The sequence below is a fragment of the Passer montanus genome, unplaced genomic scaffold, assembly GCF_014805655.1.
Source record: "Passer montanus isolate IOZ18808 unplaced genomic scaffold, ASM1480565v1 scaffold74, whole genome shotgun sequence".
Taxonomy (NCBI): domain Eukaryota; kingdom Metazoa; phylum Chordata; class Aves; order Passeriformes; family Passeridae; genus Passer; species Passer montanus.
Window position 1 is genome coordinate 803,293 of NW_024372592.1, and position 21,430 is coordinate 824,722.

Here is a 21,430-nt window from a genome sequence, read left to right on the forward strand (position 1 = left end):
TTTTTTTTTTCTAATAGTTCATGACGTTGGGAATATTTAAATAGCTTTACTGTGTCCAATTTAATAATCTGGAAGATATTTTTATCTCTGTTGCTCTGAAATTTGAAAAGAGAGATTTTAAGCTCTGAAGGAGAGTTACTTTTTAATTAATGGGCATTGGTGATAACGGTTGTTTTTGAAACTGCTGGGAAATATTGCTGATTCTGGTAATTTTGTGAGAACTACAGGATTATGAGCACAGTGTATACAGATAGACAGTTCAAATTATGAAGCATTGTATGAACAGTAATATAAATGTCAGCTCTTATAAAAAGGTTAGGGGAAATTAATCACTTTTTAGGCAATTTTTTTTAAAGCTACATAAAATCATAAGGGTTTTTGCAGATGTGTTAAAGAAGCATTTGAAATTATTTTAAATCTAGTCTATTACACCTGAAAATGCACTCATATTTTCTACTAAAATAACACTTTTTATCTGAGTATCCTTTTGATACTTTTGTTTCAATGCAAGAGTTCTTAGGTTTCAGTCATTGTTTTTTAGGTTTTGATCATTATACTCGTTAAGATAATTGCTGTATTAATTTGAAGGCCAGATCCAGTCTCCCACTGGAAAGTAGCATTTTTTGGAGTAAGAAACAAAAGCAATGTTGCTCCACTGAGATGATGTGATATTTTCCTGTCCTTCCCAGGCCTTGCGTTGGGCTTACGGCTGCACCCCCAGAAGAGATGCAGTGGTTCTGCTCCAAGTGTGCCAACAAAAGGAAGGATAAAAAACACAAGAAGAGGAAGCACAGGGCACACTGAAGGCTTGGCAGGGACTGGAATGGTGCGGTCACCGCGGCACCTCCTGCCCCGACTCGGCTGCAGGAGGGATCCACCCTGCCCGCGTCCCCAGGGCCGTTTGTGTCCCTGCACTGAATCAGGGCCGAGGAGATGCCCTTGGTCAGGGGCTGTTGGGTTTCACAGCCCATCCGAGCCCAGGGCGTTGGATTTTGGTACATTCTGATGCTGTTTCTTCCCCCTGGCAAGGGGAGTTTGCACAGAGCGCCGTGAAGGCTTCGGTGGTTCCTGGGACCGCTCCTGTGGCTCGGCAGCAACACGGATGAATGTTGTAAATACAGATATCTGTCCTATTCTTCCTCAATTTGTTATTAATCCCTCTTGAACCTTCACAGTAAGGTGCTGAGAGGAGGAGAAAATGTAAATTGCAGTAAGTTGTAAACTGAGACAACCTTCTGGAATGATTTCTGTAGTCTGGATACAGTTCAGCCTCGACTCTTGCTGAGCCAGATAATCATAATGTGGAAATAAAAAGTGGCTGGTAAATATTTTTGTGATGAGAATATATGAAGCTTTTTTCCTTGATTTTTAGTACTAACATAAAATAAACATGTTCAAGCTTTTGTGATATATCTTCTATTTTTTAAAAAAGAAGTTTCTATTGTGTCAATTTTTTTCTTCCGTGTGAATTTCTTTCGGTGGATCTGTAATATATTTTATACTTTGATTTTTGGTTTTTTTTGGTTTTTTTTTGAGTCTTTGTCAACATAACTTTTCATTGCTTGTACATTTCATCAGTGTGTAAAAACACTTCCCATTAAAAGATTTTCACACGTGTAAATAGCTGATATTTATAAAGTAATTTTTTTTTTAATTATTTTTTGGGGCTTGAGGATTTTTGTTGTCGTTTGCCCGAGAATACAAACCTAGCAGCTACTAAAAGCCTGTGTGACAACCGCCTGTCCCCATGGCTGTGAGGGATTGGTGAGCTCTGCCCCAGCTGTGCGTGCACGAGGAGGTGGCCAGCACCATAATTAGGCCTTGATTCAGATACTTAAACATGTGGTAACTTCTTAAGAAGTGAGTAATCCTATTGCCTTCAAGGAGCCTGTTCCCACACTTGGTTGTACATGTGCTTAAATGCCTTCTGAATTGGGAGCTTAGGCCAGGGGGGCTCTGCACTTCTGGTGGCAGCTACAGCATGTTAATCTGTACTTGGAATGGACTTTTTTTCCCCTTTTTCTCCTTTTTTTTTAAACAAGTGGTTACTGAGTTTGCCAAAAGCATTGTATTAGGTGGAGGAGATGCAGGTGTATCCTGCTTTGTGTATCCCCTTGGAGAGACCAGTGAACTGAATCCCAGACACATTCCCCCTTGAAAATGTGAGGGGAAGGTGCAGAGAAACTGAAATAAAAGTCAGTGTTAGATATTGTAGTGCAATGGGTCTCAGAGCTAAATAAGAATAAATCTTGAAAACAGTTTATGCCTTTTGTTTCTAATCAATTTTAGATTGCATTGGTTGATTTGGGGATATTTGTATTTTAAACCAATGCAGTGAGAACGTCTGATGTTGGAGAAATATGGCCCTTTAGCCTGTTGTGCAGATATTAAGAGTTATTTTTTAAATGCATCCAAATTGATATTAATGAGAGTGAATTAGTCATGTTTTTAAAAGTACCAGTCTAGTTAGGGAAATGAGGCTTTGCTGATAGAACTGTTAAATTGCAAATCAGTGGTGATATGGATGAAATTGGTTTATTAAAAGTGCACTGTTACCTGCTTTGTTCAATGCCATCTCGTTTATATTCCGTCCCTGTTAATTACCAGTCAAGAAAGTTCTTGGGTTTGATTTTTTATTCTATTTTATTTTGAATTGTTGGATGTTGCAATGCCGTTTTTGGTTTTTTCCACATGTAATGTGCAGACATACAAAATACGCCGTCTTTGGTCATTTCTGGTTGCAATAATAAAGAAATTAGCTTTTGGTAAGTTGTTTATGCATTTCCTCCTCCTCTCCATGAATCAGAACTTCTCACATTTAATCAGCTGAATTACTCAGGATGCCATGGGAGGGCTGAACTCGCCCTGTTCCATGGCTGTTCAGCTCTTCCTCTGCATGCTTGGCCTTGCTGCTGCTGGGTTGGTTTCTTAACCTGGCTTTTATGATTTTATAAATGACCCCTGTGGCAATAAAAAACCAAAGCATCATTTTCAGGAGGCTTGTGTGGCTGAGGGGATTAGTAACGGGAGAAGGGGCCCTTCACCTCCGGGTCATCAGTTTGAAGCCACGCTTGGTGCTGAGCCTGCCTCCCTTTCACTTATGCTGCTGTGGATCAGCAGTCAGTGGCATAAATGAATAATCATTCCAGAAATTGTTATCCCTGAGCAGCCGTGTGGCTTGGACCTTCTTTACAGCCCCTGGCCCCACCCAGCACTGAGCAAGTCCAGCTCCTTCCCCAGACCTTTGTGTTTGCTGCTGGTAACTTCACAGGTTGGGTGTCTTCTCCATGAACTTTGTGTATGGAAAGTGAGGGAGCAGTTGGGGCTGCTCCCTAGAGGCCCTGCTTGATTTTGGGGTTGGGATATGAGTCCTTTTATGACCTGTGTTTTGGACACCATCATCCATGAGGTGGGTGGGCTGCAGGTTGGTTTGCTCACTGCCTGTCATGGGAGAGCATCCAAATCTCTGAATGGTTTTCCTGCCTTGAAATGCAGCTTCCTCAAGGAAATCATCAGTGGGTGGTTGGAGTAGAACTGGAGTAGAGTTTAGAAAGTAAAGAATTAAAGAGTTTTCAGTGCGGAGACAAGCTGCTGTACTATAAAGAGCAGACAGGTACAATTTTCCCCCTTTATGGATGCACCGTGAGTAGTGGATTTAAGCAGGACAGTGAGGATGGGTCGTAAATACTCAAGAAAAGAGCACAAAAACTATTCCGTGAGAAAAGCTTGTTGAATCCTGCCGTTACTCTGGGGCCAGATTTTTATCTGGAGTCAGTTGGAGCTGTGTCAGTTTACAGCAGCCCAGGAGCTGCCCACTCGCACGGCCAGTGTTGGGGCTGGGGAGCAGCTCCCTTTGGAGAGTTTTTCATCCTTTTTATCCTTTTCATCCTTTTTATCCAGGGCAGCCTGTGCCTGTGGGTTGCTGTGCTGGGTGCTGGCTGTGAAGCAGGTTAGTCATTAGGCAAAATTGCAGCTTGTTAATGAATTTTGCATCCAGAAAAAAACATGGAGTTGATATCAAGACAGTAAGCACAAAGCTCAGAAATGGAAGAAACTATCTTGACTACTGATTTTTATTGGAGGACATAGATAAAAAAAGCAGAGCATCCATCCCTGGAGTAATGGGAATGCCCTTTTCCCAAGATAATCTTCCTTTGGGGCTGTATGTTGTGCTCAGAGCATCATTTCTCTGCTTGACAAGGTGTTTCTCTTCTGAAGGTGTCCACAGCTAAGTACAGTGAGGATCTTTATGCTCTGCAACTGATTTGTGATTCCAAATGTCCTGGAAGAGAAAGGGAATTAAAAAAAAACCCCAAATCAGAGGGTATCAGAGCCTGCTGACTTTGTCTGGGCTTTACAGAGATAAAATATAGTGTATTACTTCACTGTATCACCTAAACCTTCTTTGTTCTCCTTTCAATAGGACGATTAAACAAAGACCTACTAACCAAATTAAAGTATAAAATGAACGCTGAGATATGGAAACCTTGCCAGGAAGAATGTTAATGAATGAAGTTCACTAAAGGCATGCTGGCTAAGTTTTCAATACAAATAGTTTTATGGCCAATCTCTTTAGATCATAGCAGTTTTCTTTAGAAGTTTTAAGTCTCAAAAGTAGATGAGTTTCCTTCACTGGGGAATGAATTAGATAATGCTCTGAATAAACTCCCTCTTCGCCGTCTTGTCACTCATGCTGCTTAGGAAACTCGCCCTTTCTTCTGGGGACTTTTGGATCAGCTGTAACCTCAAAAGTAGAAAGCTGCTATTAATCCATGTGTGCTGGATGGCAGAGGAGGCTGTAACAGGAGATTTACAGCCAGCAAACAGCTCTTGTACCTGGCTCTTGTGAGCAGAAACCATTAACCGTGAGCTGGGGCAGCTGAGCCAAGGGTGCTTTCCCTCCAAGGTGCTGCTTCAGCCTCTTCCAGGATTGCAGTGCGTGAAGGAGGGGGTCAGACTTTTTGTTTAATAGGGTGGTAGGACAAAACAAAAGGAGGGTTCATTTAGAGTAAGAGAAAGGTTTTTTATTGTGACAGTGGTGAAACGCTATAACAGGTTACCCAGAGGGGTGGTAGATGTCCCATCCCTGGGAATTTTCAATGTCAAAGTTGGACAGGGCTTGGAGCAACCTGGTCTAGTGGAAGGTGTCCCTGCACGTGGCAGAGGGGTTGGAATGAGATGAACTTTAAGGTCCCTTCCAACCTAAGCCATAAATTGGAAGGGACCTTAAACCATAGACCATAGGGTTCTGTGATTCTAAGATGCTTATGGAGTCACCTTTTGCACCAGGACTTTAAATCCTGTGATACTCCTCACAGGGAGAGAGGAGAACTGAGGGCTTCCAGACCATCTGTTCCCCCTTGGCAGCCACCTCTTAAATTTTCCTTCTAGTCCTTGTCTGCTCCAGAGCCCTGGCCCCTTAACTCAGGTGCCAGGTGGCCCCTGCCAAAGCCAACACAGCTCAGCAGCTGCTGGGTGCCTTGAGCAAGTGGGGACTCCATCCCAGAATGGTGACACCAAACGTGCTCAGGGTTGAGGTTTGGGGCAATATTGGTTGGAAATAGATGATCTTTAAATAGATGATCCCTTCCAACCCAAACCTTTCTGTTATTCAGTGATTGCTGCCTCAAGCTTTGATCAAGAAGGCAAATTTTCTTCAGAAAACAAAATGTGAGGTAAACCTGGGATAGATGGAAGATTTTCCGTGCAATTTGTAAAACACAATGAGAAAACTATTTCATGTGAACACAACTCCCTGTTATGTTTTCAATATGAATGCTCCCATTATGACTACAAAACAGCTTTACAAAACCAAACAGAAAATAATTTGATTATTTTAATGCCTAAATGAGGGGATGGCAGAGAACTAGACTTGGAAGATATTTACAAAAATTTAGGCTTCATCGCCTATCATGAGCTGGAATTTGGTTTACAAATCCCAAAGTCTTTCCTGTCAATTCCTCCCTAAGCCAGCATCTCGCTGTGCCTGTCATTTGCTTGCTGTGGGACTGATGACAAGTGTGATGGCATGTCACCAGCCCTGGTGTCACATGGGGCCTCCAATGCCACTGCTGCTTAGCTGTCTGCAGGTGACCTTCATCCTTCTTCCTTCAAGGTGATCCCTCCCCAGGTGTGGGACTGGGCACTGTTTGCAATGGATCTTTTTAAATTTGGCATCTAGATTTGGAAAAAAAATAGAATTATTCTTTTCCTTTTATATAAATTAATTAAGAAATAGGGACAGGAGATAGTGTGCAGTTTATTTTTAACTGAGTTGTCATTTACAGCACTTTTTGATAAATGCTGTAAGAATTATCTTTTTAGGGATACGCATTTGCTGGTGGGTTTTTCTTGTCCAAATGGTCACTACTGCATGGATTCAAAGGGAAAAACTTGGTCTTGCTACCAAGAAAGCTGGGCACAGTTCTCAGCTCTGCTGTGGTGTGTTTAGGCAGGATCAGAGCGTGTCCCAGTTTCCATCCACAGGAGGAGGATAACGTTTCCTGCTCTGTGAAGCCCAGACCTTCCCATGGTTTAAATAACAATAGCACCCTTCACAAGGGCTGGATAAAACTACAGAGCCATTGGGAGCTTCCCCGGTGACAAAACTGCCCTTGAACCTGCTCCTCAGCTGAAAATGTGTTTTCATTGAGGTTGGGAACCAGAAACCATCTACAACCCTCCAGAACCAGAGATCCTTTGGCTTTGCAGGCTTTACTTGACCCTCTTCCAATAACTTTTCCAACATTAAACCAACTCTTTTCCTCAACTGATTTTGAGCTTTTCTGTGAAAGGAGCTGAGTTTATTTTCCTACTAGTTCTTCTTTGCTTCCAGGGATATGTGGTGGAGTTTATCTGAGAAGCAGCTTCTTGCTTAAAATTACTTTGGGGATGTCAAGAACGCCTCTCATAATTTGTACAATAGCTGCCTTCTCTGGGCCTTGTGGGCTGTGAAATGTCTGCGTTGGTGCTTGGAGCTGGCCTGTATTAAGATGCTTGTGAATGAAGTGATGCTGTTGTTCTCTATATTTTCTGCAAAGACAGATGCTCAGTCAAGCCCAAAATCCAGGACTTTGCCTTGATATCTAATAACCTGACCCAACCATTGGCTCTCAGTGCCACCTACTCTCTGAAAGGGTGGATTTGCAGTGCCACAGGTCAGGAGGAACCACATCCCTCCAGCCCTCACAGTCTTGTCTGGCTAAATGCTGCAATTTTTTGTTTTCAGGATTGCTGACCAAAAAAACAACAACTTTCCCAAAGCAAGGATGTTCATTAGTTTCATGCTGAGGATTCCACTGAAGGAGTTGTAGCTGTCTAATACATGAGATGATCTTTAGGGAATATAACCATGACCTGTTGCAATGACTTGAGCTGAGCCAGTGAAAGAGTCAGATGAAAATCCTTGAATTTGGGAAATCTTGCAATGGAGAAATGTCTTCCAAATTCACTGAATGTAAACTTTGTGTGCCACAAGCCCATCCTGTCTGGGGTGATTTTTAAGTCTACCTGGAGATTCCACAGCAAACATGGCAAAGCTCAAGCAGCCATTGCTGTGCACACACTTAACTTTTGTTAGGACTTAATTTACTTATGTTAATCAGATCACAAGGATCTATTTTGCAAAACATTTGTATCCCTTAGAATTGGGAAAAATATCTGCCTACCAACTTCTTTAGACGCAGATTCTGCTTGATTCTCTGTGTCCATGGTTTCTCTCATCTGCAAATTTTGGTGACAAAAACACTTCTGTGGGGTCCATAAGGATGGGCTGGTTTTGTCCTGTGCACCCAAGTCACAGTGATTCCAATTCAGGTCTGTTTAAGATGACTATTTACCTATTTGGAAGTTCATAGAATCAAAGAATCATAGAATAGTTTGGGTTGGAAGGGGCCTTAAAAATCGCCTCATTCCACCCTCCCTGCCATGGGCGGGGACGCCTTCCACTATCCCAGGTTGCTCCAAGCCCTGTCCAACCTGACCTTGAACACTTCCAGGGGCAGCCACAGCTTCTCTGGGCACCCTGTGCCAGGGCCTCAGCACTCTCACAATCAAGAATTTTCTTCCTAATAACTCATCTAAGTCTCTCCTCTCTGAGTTTAAAGCCATGTCCAATCACTATCTGTGTGTACATTTGTCTCTAATTAATCTAATCGACATGAAATGTGTTCATTCTTTCAAAGAGCCTGTATGGGAATAGGATGAAGGGGAGAGCAGAGGGTGAAATGTTTTAAGCTACTGACAAAACACAGAGTAGTTGTATTTGTCCAGCTTGATTCTACCTTCACCCCTCTTCACCTCCATTTCAGGCTTTGGTGTTCATCATTTGCCAAGCACAGGGCCAAACCTTCCTGCCCAGCATCTTTGGAAAACTTAATTCTTTGGAGTAAAAACAGGAGCAGTTTGCAACTTCCTGCAAGCTCCTCCTGGGGCAGATCCGCTGCTGCTAATGCCGGCAAGGCCGGAGGTGAGCTTTGGGCTGGTATCAAATCCTCCTCTGAAGCCAAGAAGTTCCCACTACTAGAGAGCAACACTATGGTCTACTTAAGTTTTGTAAGCCCTTAATGAGTCACTCGATATCAGCCAGATCAGTTCGCTTACATGGAAAGGGCTCCTGTTTCTCCTGGTGGCGTTGGCCGCGGCGCGCAGAGCGCCGAGCTCCAGTGACTGATCCTTCCTACACCCACTTGCACAAGGATCCGGCGCGGCGATGGACTCATCTCGGATTCCTGCAGGAGGTGGTGACAGAGCTCCACCTTAATGAGTTCATCGCCCTGCCAGCATTCTTCCCACACCCAGGTGCCCGTGTTGGCACAGCCGTGCTCTACCAGCTCGCTGGAAAGCATTCCCTGGGATTTTAACAGGGTACAGATCTTGGGATACCCGCCTGGCTCCTCGCTTTCAGTTGGTCTTGGTTGGTGGTCTGGTGGTGTTTACGAGCAGAACCAAGCGTGCTGGTTTGGTGTCAGGGAAGGAGGGTGGTGCAGAGACACGGGGGGGACCAGATTAATTTCCAGAGCTCCGACTAGGCCAAGTTTTGTACAAGTCACTGAGTGTGCAGGTGGGTGGAGGGAGGAGCCAGTGCCTTAGCCCGTGCCCGAGGCTCTGGTGAGTGTTAAACCCGCTCTGTTTACCAAAGCCATGCTTAAATGGCTGCAGTGCTGCATCACATCTTTGTTTTTCTTCTGGCTTCTGGATGGCATGCACTGGTCATGGAGTTAACACTTGCCAAATCACATTGCTCAGGCCTCTGATACGAATCCAGCCTCGGATGCACACGTTGCAAAATAGTTTCAGAGCTGAACACGCTCTTGGCATTGCCTCCCCCAAGGTACTCTGATTTTCTCCAACAACGTAGTAATTTAGCTGTTTACTTCAATTTGGGGTTATCCTTCTCTCAATCAGAAGTGTCCTGCTGCTTGCAGTGGGTCCCTCACTTTCACTTGTCTCACACCACATTTCCCCTCTGTGCAAGACAAGTGCCCATTGCCATTTTCTGGAGGTGGATCTTCCAAACTTTCTATCCTGAAAGAAGATAAATTTAGGTTGGATACTAGGATATTATTCTTGGCTGCAAAATTGATGAGGCACTGGAACAGGTTGCTCAGAGTAGCAGTTGATGACCCATCCCTGGAAGTGTCCAAGGCCAGGCTGGATGGGGCTTGGAGCAACCTGGTTTAGTGGAAGGTGTCCCTGCCCATGGCAGGAGGGTTGGAACAGGATGATCTTCAGAATCTCCTCCAACCCAAACCATTTTATGCTTCTGTTACCTGAGATATCCAGTCAAATTTCCCATCCTGGTGCAGCACATCCCACCTTGCCATTCCCATACGTGTTGGGCAAGGCAGCTGGGTGTCCCGGTGATTGCCGGGAGAGGGTAATAAAACCAGGTAACTACTCAGCGTTGGTATTTGTTTAATGGCTTAGGGACTCAAAAGCTGTGGCAGTTCCCATCAGATGTGCCTGGAGAAATCCTGGGGCCGGGCGAGCATCACTCACTTTCCGTGAACAAGGACGGATTTGTTTTCTGCTGGCGTTGGGAGCAGCGAAACCAAAGCAGGGCGGTGACGTGATTTGTGCCAGGTCACAGAGCACGTCGGGGGCACAGCCAGGGTGGGAACAGGCACCTCTGAGCTCCCCTCGACGCCGAGCTGACAACTGGTGCCAGAGCTGTCTGAGGCCAGGAGGGTCAGTGTCTGCACAGGGGTCACCTGATGGCACAAGAAAGAAAACTTTCTTCTGCTTTCTAAGGTCCCCTCTAGCAGCTAATCCTTGCTTTTATAGTGACTTTTGTTGCAGAATACACCTTTGAGCCTCTTTCATCCTTGGGTACCTGTCTAGGTACTTTTCCAGACACCTTGATATGAACATGTCACTGGGAGCACAAGTTTACGTTGAGTTTTCATCCCAAAAATAGAGCTCAGCAGCCAAGATCTCCCTGTAACAGACATGCAAAAGTCTGAATCCCTCTGCAAGGTCCTTCCAAACCAAAGGCACAGGGAGATGTCTGTGCATGGGCTCCCCCCGAGGCTGCCTGACGCACCTCTAACCACTTGCTCTACACTGCAGGTAGAGCTCAGCAAAACCCTGGCAAGAATTGGGCAGGAAGTGGTGATCTGGGGTAAAATCAGCTTTATTTCTTCCTGAACCAAAAGAGGCACCTCTGCAGAGACCCCAGTTGCTTTGTCACGAGTGTTTGCACAGACAGGACTGTGGTCTGGTGAGCAACCTGGAAGTGAGAGTCTCCCAAATCTTTGCAATAAACTCTGTCAGTCAACAGATATCTGAGAAAGTAATTTCCATTTCTGTGGTCCTGGGTGAGGATAATGTGTTTCTAAATCCACACTTGCTTTTTCTTTAGGTTGTTGTAACCTATCTCTGAGTTTAAGTGGTTTAGCTGCCTTCACTGGGTAATTTTCCATACCCAGAGCCTTTGGATTTCTTTTCTTAAGTCTCACCTTAACTCTAAATTTATTCAGGTTTGTTTTTGTTCATATGATAATCATAACATTCTTTTGATACATTTTTTTGTCAGTCTTGATTTACTGAGATTTGCTTGCAACCTTCATTCTAGTTTACCATTTTTTGTGCGTGGGGATATTTTAAATGAATATAATTATATTTAATAACATATGCAGGTACTAAAGCATCTTTTGATTTGAGTCCTAACTTTCGTTATTACCCCCCACACACATACACACCTTTTTAGATATTCCCTGTTTAACCTATGCCTAGAGATTAATTAAAGTGTCATTAAAATGCCTTTAGTACGTTTTGTGTCCTACATGCCTGGAAATACTTTTTTCCCACAGTCAGAATTGTTGTGCTTGTACCAGCAATAACTGGCATGTGGCTTGTTTTGTAGATCACCACAAGATATAACGAACACTCCTAATTAGAAGAAAACACATTCATTTTTTTTGGATGCCTGTTCAAAGTTGTCTCAGGAAGATCCACTAGCTTTTCATTTACATCTCTCCATCGCTCTGGGCTGGCTCTGAAGCCCAGCACTCACTCGGAAGCACAGAGTCCCACATTGCATGTTGTTGTGAAATGCAAATTTAGGATCTTCCCCATGAGTTATGGGGCAGAGTTTCCACTCCATCCATCAATTTGCAAGCTTTGAGTGTTTAAATGTGTGTAGTCCAGCCTTGAGTGCAAAGTTTCCATCCTTTTTCAGTGTTTCTGCTTGGGGAGAACTGGAGATTTTTCTGGATTTTCTGGATTTCTGGATTTTCTGGATTTGACATGGCCCTGGTTCTGAAGCAGGAATAGAAATTAGCAGCTCTTGTTCTCTCCATGGGCAAGGAGCAGGGCTAGTCCAGGCATTTTTTAAAATAATTCAGGACACCACACAAATGCAGTTCAGCATTTTTTTCTCCAGACCTTCACATCTCCTTAAAAGTTTTTAAAACCCCCAATAAGTAAATACCCATGTGAGCAGCTGGGACAGAAAACCAAAAGCCAAACTACAAGTAAATACCCATGTGAGATGTGAGCAGCTGGGACAGAAAACCAAAAGCCAAACTACACAACCTCCTCACGGACCCATCCCATTCTTACGTGAAAAGCAGGACACTGAGCTCCTCATTCCCAGTTCCTAGGAAGCCAAAACATGACACCCATCAGAGCTCTTGTGCAAAACCAGCCCCAGCTTGGGAGTGCCATGGCTGCTTTTTGCTTTCACTTCCATCAGAACAGGAGCTGAGAATCCCAGCATCCAGAGGTTTTCATCCATGGAGTCAAGCTTAAAGCCTTCCTCCTGCCCTTCCTCAGCAGGGTGCACCAGGAAGGCACCAACCCAAGGGTCAGGGCTGCTTTCAGCATCAGCTCAGTGCAGCTCCTGCAGCCTCCTCTCCTAAAAAAGTCACAAGGAGGAAACAAAACATGAGACAAGAAGAAAACAAACAAAAAGGGAGCAAATTACTGACTTCTCGGGGAAGATGGTGCTGAAGATACTGTAATTATAATCCTTTTCAACAGCTGAGAGGAGCTGGGCTGTTTCATGGCCTGGCTCCCAAACCTGGACAGGTTTTGCAGCTGTAGTTTTGGAAGCCTGGCTGAGCAGCTCTCCCCCTGCTGGGGATCTGTCACTGGCCTTGGGCAGGTTGGAGCATCCCTGGGGACACCTTTGGGACACCACTGGGGAGCATCGTGGGCAGACCCCGTGGCTCCTCCAGTGACTCGGGGCCCCCCCCACCACCTCTCAATAACAATTCTGTCTTTTGTAAGAGGGCTGGCAGTGACCCACCTTGCAATTAGCAGGTGGTTTGGGGAGAAGTGCTAATAAGCACCCTGGGCAGGCAAACCTGGGAGGGAGGTGGGTGCTGCCTTGACTCAGCATCCTCCTGGGGTGGGAGGAGAAGGATGGAATTTTACCACACAGCCTTGCTCTCCCTCCATTTCCAAAGATTCTTGGGGCATCCCATCCTAGATGAGCTGGTGAAGAGCCCCAGAGGGCAGGTCACCACTGATCTTAGACTGGTGCCACCCAGTGCCACCCTCTCCTTGTGAATTTTTGTATTCTCTCTGCCTTTCTTCTTCCTTATTACCAACATCTTTTTCATTCCCTGCTTTTGTGGTGGGTACCACTTTTCTGGGATGTTGCAAAAGCCATAGCAGGCCACTGTCAGTTCAGAAAAAAAGAGTTGCCACCCAAAAAAAAAAAAAAATCCCAGGTTTTCACTCCTGTAGCCTTTAACCCCTCTATCCCCCCTCACAGGGTCAGTGCCTTGGGTTGGAATTTGTGCTACAGTAGCTCCAATCAGGACCTGGGGTATTATTTATCGCACTTAGTACCTGCCATCAGTCATGAAAACTTAACAAAGACCCTATTTGGTTTATCTATAGGCAGCTAAACAAACGTATCTTGCTCTCCTGTTATCTTCTTGTTAACAAAACACTATCAGGATGTTCTAAACATCAGCATTTACTGTGCAAGAGCCCTTTATCTGGCATGATATATAGAGAGCCCATCAATTAGTGCAGGGGGCTTGGAAATACCTGCCACGCTTCGCTCAAAAGTCCCAGCACCATCCCAGGGCTGCATCACAAGTGAATATCCTTGTGCAATTCCTGGCCTCAAGCATCCCTGAATGAGATAGGAGAGCTCATTACGAGCAGAAATCATGATAAATACATTTTTTTACCCCTTTTTTTAACATCAAGGCACATATGCAGGAGACTTTCCACGAAAGGAGTGGTGCAACAGCAGCCAAGGTGCTGGATGGTGCAGGGGTTGGGGAAAAGGGCCTAACAGGTAACAGGATTTTATTCAGAATGGCTGGAAATTCCATTCCCAAACGGTTTGGGAATTCAGTGAATAGTGCCATGAAACAGTGCATCCTCCTGACAGCAGGACCTTGTCTGCAGGATCAATCCCTCTTGGATCCCCCCACTAGTGGAACAATTCCCACTCTGGCTCCACATCAGCTCACAAAGATGGAAGTGACAGGCCTTGGACACCAACACCCGTGGATCCAGGGCAGCTGTTTTCTCCAAACACCTGCTCTAAATCAGCCTCTCAGCAGAGGAGCCACTTCCCACCATAAACCAGCCTCCCGTGTGCCAGCTGGACCAGCGGTGTTTCACCCCCTCTGTGGTGCTTGTACCTCAGTGGGAAAGTGATTCTCCAGATACATGGCAGATTGTGGGTTTTAACCCCAACTCCTGTTTGTCTCTGACTGCTTGAATGTCTTGCAAAACAGACACTTTGTAAGCAAGCACAGGGGCTGGTTTGGAAACCACTGCGGCTGCCTCCAAGTGATGGTTACTCACAGAAGGTGTTTTCCTTTAGATGCATCTCCAAGCACAGGATTTGCTTCACACACTTGGAGAGGTTGGGCTCTTGTGGACTTCCCAGTCATTTAAGCATCTCCATGTATCCAAAAAAGTTAACTGAATGTTTAAAGGTTGTCAATGTATATATTTTTTTTTAAATTTCCAAACTGAAAATGAAGGGAGGAGCAGTGGAATAGCCAGGGCTGGGTTTGAAGAGGCGGCATGGAGCATTTAAATGAAATAGGTGTTAAAACCAGTGAGGCCAGTGATGGGAGTCAGAGAGGGCAGATGGGATCAGGGCTTTGGGGCAGGTCAGTGCAATTAGGAGTGTGTTTGCACCAAGCTGAGCAGGACTCTGTAGGAGGGAGGCCAGAGAGAGGTGCAGCAATACAGAGAGATAAGAGCCCAGAGCAGAGCTGGAGCTGTCTGGACAGGGAAGAGTAGGAGGCACCATAGAAATTTCCTGGGAGCTTATCACCGTGGGCCATCTTCTCCTCCTCTTTCACATCCGCAGCAGCCCTGGTGCCGCAGGACTGTCCGAGCAGCCCCGCTGCCAGACCCACCAGAGCAGGGGGTGGGGAAACACAGGCTCCAGGCATCTCTGACATTGCTGAGGTTGGCTCCATGAATGCACCAAGAGGCATTTGTGCCTCCATCCCTGGCGTTCCCGCTGGGAAAGGGCTGCTGGCTAAAAGCTGTCCCAAAGCGTCGCATCGCGTTCGGTCTCCAGAGGAGAAGGATGGGGCTGAAATAAAATCCACCAACGTGGCCCCAGATGGGAAAATCCTCACTGGTGGGGAGGGACACCTCAGGTTAGCAGGGGGCCTTTCCAGCAGCGCTTTGACTCTGCTCTCATAGAGCCAGAGCTGGCTTTTAATACCCTGGGACCAGCTCCACAAGACAGACCCCCTTCAACTTATGCCCAGGGCCAGGAAGCCCAGGTAAGGAGCCAGGCAGAAATTAAATTAAAAGAGGTGGTCATTGCTGATGGTTATTCGATTTTGGGAGGTGCTTGGCTGTGCAGGGCAAAGCTCCGTGTGGGTTTTACATTCAAATATTCACTTCACACCGCTCTCGTATCATTGCTGGCAGCTGTTTTTTCCTCCAACTGCTATTAAAGTTGTTATTTGATAGGAGAATAAAAGACAAATAGGAATCATTGGTTCAAAACCTCACCATCTAAGCATGATCTTTCTAGACCAGGAACTCTAAGCCCCTGATCTGTGTGATATAGACTTTGGGTACAATAATATCTGCCGCAGTTATTATTACCTATATTACAAAGATCTCAAAAAAAAAAAAAAGAAAAAGTGAGAGATATTGTACATATGCTGGCTAGTTCCTCTGTTAGTGGGAGGGAAAAAAAAAAGAATAAAAGTTTAATAAACGTGTGCTGTGTTGTGGATGACTTTGTGGCGACCTTTGTTGCAAATGGCCTATGCATGCGGAATAATGGTCTCCGTGCAGAGAGGGAAATGGCTTAGTGCTATCATCGTTGCCTCGGTAACCATCAGAGTCTCCATCTAGCAGAGAGAAATGAGTTATGAAAAGGCTTGAGTGAAGAAGGGATTAACACATGATCCCAGGGACAGCATGTCAATCAAAATCAGCGGAGAAATTACACTGCTCTATTTGAGAATGTCTCCGGAAACGCCACCTCGGTGGGTGTATGTATGTGGATGCATGCAGGCGTGGTGGAGAGACCTATGGCTCCCAGCCTCCTATGGAATACATATACATCTGTATAAAAAACCACAATATATCTGAGATCACTGGTGTGCACGTGCACAGCCTCCCCTGCACACACATGCCCTGTACATTTGTGTCCAAGCACACAGGAGGCACCTCTCTGTTGGGACACACTTTTGTGATGTCTTGCTGGGCTCCACGCTGCCCCAGGCAGCCAAGTCAATGAAACCCATAACAAATTTATTTTTCTTTTATTTTCTTTTTTTTTTTTTCAATTTGATCCTGACATTTTCTCATTCTCTCTCCTGTCCTTACCAGGCTTCATTGAAATGTCCATCATAGCATCCCTTGTTCTTGTAGGGGACTGAAACCCCTGAAGTCTCTCTTGTACCTCCAACAGGGAGAGCTGAAGGAAAAGAGTTTCCCTTATAATGCATTCAAAATGCAACATCCAGGGCAATGTAAAGACTCCAGCTCTATCCTGAGAGTCCTAGTGCCTTCACCTGAATTTCTTCCTCCAGTGCCACACTCCTGAGCTCTGCAACTTGTCAGTCAAGGGCATGGGAACTAAACTCTCTTGGTTTTAGCTAAACTCTGTGCTGGTTCCATTTGCTCAGCTCTGTGTTGCTGTGCACACATTTCCTGTGGCAATATTTTGCCTTGGTTCAGCTGACGAGTATTACATTACCTGGGACCAGAGTGAGTTTTCTGCTAATGTCAGGAGCAAAATGGGATTGCTGGGAAGGGAGGACTTGTATGGCCTCCGAGCTGAAGAGTGTGGCTGGCAAAGGCCTTGAGTATTTGTTGTGTTCATTGGCCACTTCAGTAACAGAAAAGTTTTTCTTCCAGGAAATTCTCTCTCTTTTTTTTTTGTTTCTGTTTGTTTGTTTGTTTCTTGTTTTTAAAATTTTGAGTAGATTATTATTGCAGGCAAAGTAGAATTTAGTTTTCATTTCTTCACTGCTTGCTGTGCCCTCGAGAGCACTCAGGGAAGGGATTTGCCCCCTAAAAGCATTGCTGGACCACCCAGCTCTTGAGAGCCCCAGGTTTTCCCTGTGCCCATCACCCAGCATGTCCCTCTCATTGGTCCTGCATCCCTGCACAGCTCATCCCACACCCACAGCTCATCCCACACTCTACAGCTACAGCCACAGTCACTTTACAGCCATCCCTTTATGTTCCATCTGTGCATGGACTCTTCTCCTGCCTCATCCTGCCATTCCATCACCACAGGAAAATACTTCAGTCCATCCCTCTTTTTCCTAGCACCCTGGTGGTGTTGTCCTAGCTGGGCATTCTCCTACCTGCCCAAAGAGCCCTCATGCCCAGCATCACCCCCAGCACCACAAACCCCACCCAAACTCCTCACCCTTTGCACAAGGGCACCTTCTCAGCTGCACCTGTGGGGTTTTCCCCCAGCACAAGCTCAGTGTGACCTCCCCCAACCACACACTTCAAAGTCCCCCACATTTCCCACCCCCTGTGGATGCACCCATTCCTCTCTGGGGTGCACCCACCCGCGCCCTGCAGCTCCCCACAGAAAACACCCAGGCTCCAAACGTGGATGCCATCAGCACTCATCCATCACCCAAATGCTCCCAAATACCCCCAAACACACACACACCCTTCTGATGGACAGGGACACCCCACAGTAGCCAGGGCCACCACTAAACCCTCTACCCAAGGTTCCCACCTGGGGTGGAACCCTTGACCCTGGCTTATTTGGGGAGCTCTCTAAGCCGCCACCCTCTTCCTTCCCCCTCCTTGCTTTCACTTCTCTCGGGTTTATTTCCCCTCCTCTCCCTCTCCTTCCCCCCTTCCCTTCCCTCCCCCCCGGCACGTCCCCAGCCTCCCACACAAGTTTAAAGCCATCAGCCCAGCCAACGGTTAACCAAATCGCCTTGACCTCTCTGCTATTTGATATTCGCCTCCTTGACACTCATTTAGGAGCGCGCAGCGGTAAAGCAGACATTGGACAAGTCCAGCCTGAAACCAAAGCCCTATGAAAGGAGGAGAGAGATCAGAAGAACCTGATAGCTAGGAACTTGTTCTCTCCAAAGGCTTTCTGGACATTTTAGCCTGGATCAGGGGTCCGTGGAGCGCCAGTTCGTCGCCAAGCAGGGTGTAAACGTTAAATGTTAGCTATTTGTTCCAGAGATTGGCATGAAGATCGAGCCTTTCTGCCTCCTCTCCCCCCGGCCCCCCCTCCCGCAGTCTCTCCAGCCCGTCCAGAGTCTCACAGACACTCATTCATTAGCGGTTTAATAACCCTCCCGACGTGATAACATCCTTTACTCCCGGCTCTGCCAGCGGAGGTGACCCTGAGGGTGGGCTGCTCGCTCAGGGTGCTCCGGGGGGCGGGGGTCGGGGGCTACTCCCGACCGGGCTGTTGGGTGGGGAAAAGCATCTTCCCCACACCCCCCGCATCCCCACGCCAAAAAAAAAAAAAAAAAATAAAAAAAAAAAAAGAAAGAGCTCAACTTTGGTGCTGGCGTCCCCAAAAGTCGGCAGGGCGCCTCCCCCCGGGGTCCCCAAGCCTGGAGGGGGGGACACGCACACTCTGCTGCCACCCCCAGCCCGGCACCCCGCGTCCCCAGCCCGGCTCCGCCGCCGCAGCCCCCGGCGCCCTTCTCGGGTGATGCGGAGATGCTGGAGATGCTGGTCCCTCACCTGATCGAGCCCTGCGTTATTTTAAATGGCTCTAATTTCACCATTTATCTCGTTTGGCCCGTAACTGCGGATTCAGGCATCTGAAACAACCTTTCGAAACTCTGATTAGTTCAGCCTCGTTCAGTGCCTTTTCCTCCCTCTCCTTTCTCCCCGTTTTTTCCCCCTTCTCACTCCCTTTCTGCGCGACTTTCATGCGCTGCAGATAAGATATAAAATGCTCTATCGGGATCCTGTAATATTAAAGATCAAAAGTGGCATCAATTGAAGACCAAACGCGCGGAAAACAAAGGGGAAGGCTGGGAGATGTTCATCAGCTAATTACAACTGCAAATATTATGCAAATTTATCTTGGCACAGAAATGGAGAAAGCGAGTTTAAGTGTGGAGATAATGCTGGAATATTGAATGTTCAGCTAAGGGTGGGACGCGGTCCAATAAATTCATCTGAGGGAGAGCCGGTATTATATATATGTATATTCCTATCAAATCATCTACACTTCAGATTGGGGGGGGGAATATCAAAAATTGCGGTTATAATTGATACTTGAAATTCCTTGACAAATACTGCCCAGAATATACGGAGGAGGAAGAGTCAGGGAGCCGAGATTAGCGTTTGGATGGGATTTGTGAAACACCGATGAATTCCACAGCGGGGAGGGGGCGGCGTGGGGTCCCCCCCACTCCGGACCCCGGGTGGGAACCTTTCCCTTTAGGCAAAGGGGGAAAACAAGTTATTTTTCAACCTCGTTTTAGAAGCGGCTCTCGCTTCCTGGAAAAAAGGACCGTGCTGGTCCTGGTTAATGATTAAACACCGACCCTGTGCCATGAGAGCCAGGAAGGGATGAGAAGGAGCAAGGGAAACTTAAACCAAGGCAGAACAGAGCTGCCAGCACCTGTCCCCAGAAATTTTAGCATCAGGAGTGGCTGTACACAAAGGGAAAAAAAAAAAAAGGGAAAAAAAAAAAGAAAAAACCCACCCAAAACAAAAAAAAAAAAAAAAAAAAAACCCCCCCCAAAAAAAAAAAAAAAAAAAAAACCAACAAAAAAAAAAACCAAACGAGAAGCAGCAAAGTGACCACGAAGAGGATTTTAGGCACCATTTTCTCAGAGGCGGGGATTCTCTAGCACGGGTCGGGAGCATCCCCCAGCCCCTCGCAGGGTTTTGAGGGGGTTATCCCAAACCCCCTTATCGGGTTTGGCCCTTGCGGTGATTTTTGTTGAGATCAAGTTTTGGGCTGAGTTGTTTGTGTTGTGGGAATCCCTCCCTCCTTGGGAATGGAGCAAAGGGGGTTTATTCACCACGGAAAATGTTTGAAATGCAGCTTTTCCCTGCGCAGGTGAGGAGGCAGAGCCCGGCTGCTGCTTCCCTTCAAGGATTCAAACGAATACATTCAAATCCAGCAAAATATCGGCAGATCTTCCCCTCCTCAGGCACACCAATATCAATAATTTCAGGTGAATGTCTCCCCCCACCCCGCCCTCCATCCCCTGTTTCATTTCTGCAGCCAGGAACAGCGCAGCGTTCATTTGCATACAAAGCAACGCGCGGAGTTTCTCCAGTTTATGAGAAATGCCTTAAAAAAAAAAAAAAAAAAAAGGAAAATAAAAGGAGGCAGAGACACAGGAAGAGAGAGGGGAGAGACTCCTCGCAGAAATCTTATCGATTTTTTTTGCTATGCATGTATTTATTTGGCAACGGGGCGGGGAGGGAAAAAAAAAAAAGGACATTATTGGCAGCCCTCCCTTTCAAAATAAAAAGAAAAAAAAGGTAAAAAAGAGAGATGCAAATTGTATTTTATCTTAACCCGGCTCCGTGCTTTATTCAATGTTTATGATGCATTATCTCCCCCTTAAATAAAAAATAAATCATGTAAAATTAGGATCTCGGAGCCACCGAGAGGAGAAGCTCGGGTCGATTTTCTTAATTTCAGTCTGAAAGTGACACACTAATTAAAGCTCCTCATCATCCCCCTCCAACTTCTTTTTATTATTATTATCAGATTTACCTTATATTTTCCCAATTAAAAAAGAAAAAAAAATCAGTTTCGCTGCCCCCAGGATGAAACTAAACTAAAATAAGGACCCACGAATTTTTTCCCCCAACGTTGCCCATCGCTTTCCGCCATCAGATTCATTGTGATGTATTAGATGCAATAAATTATCCCATGTAACAAAACATTGGGAGCTGAAAGGGTGATAATCTGGAAAGCAGAGATAAGGATTCATTATTCCGAATCATTATGAATCCAACGTTGCCTCTGACTTCTTTCTTAATCAGCTCCTCTGATCCTGGATATGTGAGCAGCACAGATAAGGAAAGAGTCATTTATAATTCTGTACCTCGTCTAATATTTAAAAAAAAAAAAAAGTCAGAGGCAAGAAAACGCTATAAAACACAAGCAAGAGGCGGGCTCCGAATGAAATATCACTTCGATGTTGTTAGAGCCGCAGTAAGATTTAATTAAAATTCTCCTCTTCCACGTGCTTTATATATTTTTATAAATATATTTTGCACCTTGGTTGTAACGGATAGGAATTTACAATTGCGGCTTTGACTTTATTCCCGAGTCCCTGGTTTGGGTGAATGGAAGATGCGGACGAAGGGGGAAACAGGATGGGGGGGACGATAATTTTGATTTCCGAGGGTCCCCCCCGGCCCCTCTGTGCCTCCCCAGCGCTCCCACAAAGTCATTAGGTCGATCCTACCAAAGCAGGCGGCCGCGTTCAATGGAAATCGTTTTAAAGCGAATATACTCCGCGCACACAAAGCGCAGGATCAATGCCAGAGCGCC

General features: G+C 45.8%; 1 protein-coding gene across 1 annotated transcript in view; it reads left to right on the forward strand.

The window, feature by feature from the left end:
• Positions 1 to 2,769, forward strand: part of TAF3 (TATA-box binding protein associated factor 3) — a 114,192-nt gene extending 111,423 nt beyond the window's left edge. Inside the window, exon 7 of the mRNA XM_039730867.1 lies at positions 690 to 2,769. Within this exon, the coding sequence (XP_039586801.1) occupies positions 690 to 804 (115 nt within the window). The 3' untranslated portion in view covers positions 805 to 2,769. The remainder of the gene's footprint in view (positions 1 to 689) is intronic.
• The last annotated feature ends 18,661 nt before the right edge of the window (positions 2,770 to 21,430 follow it).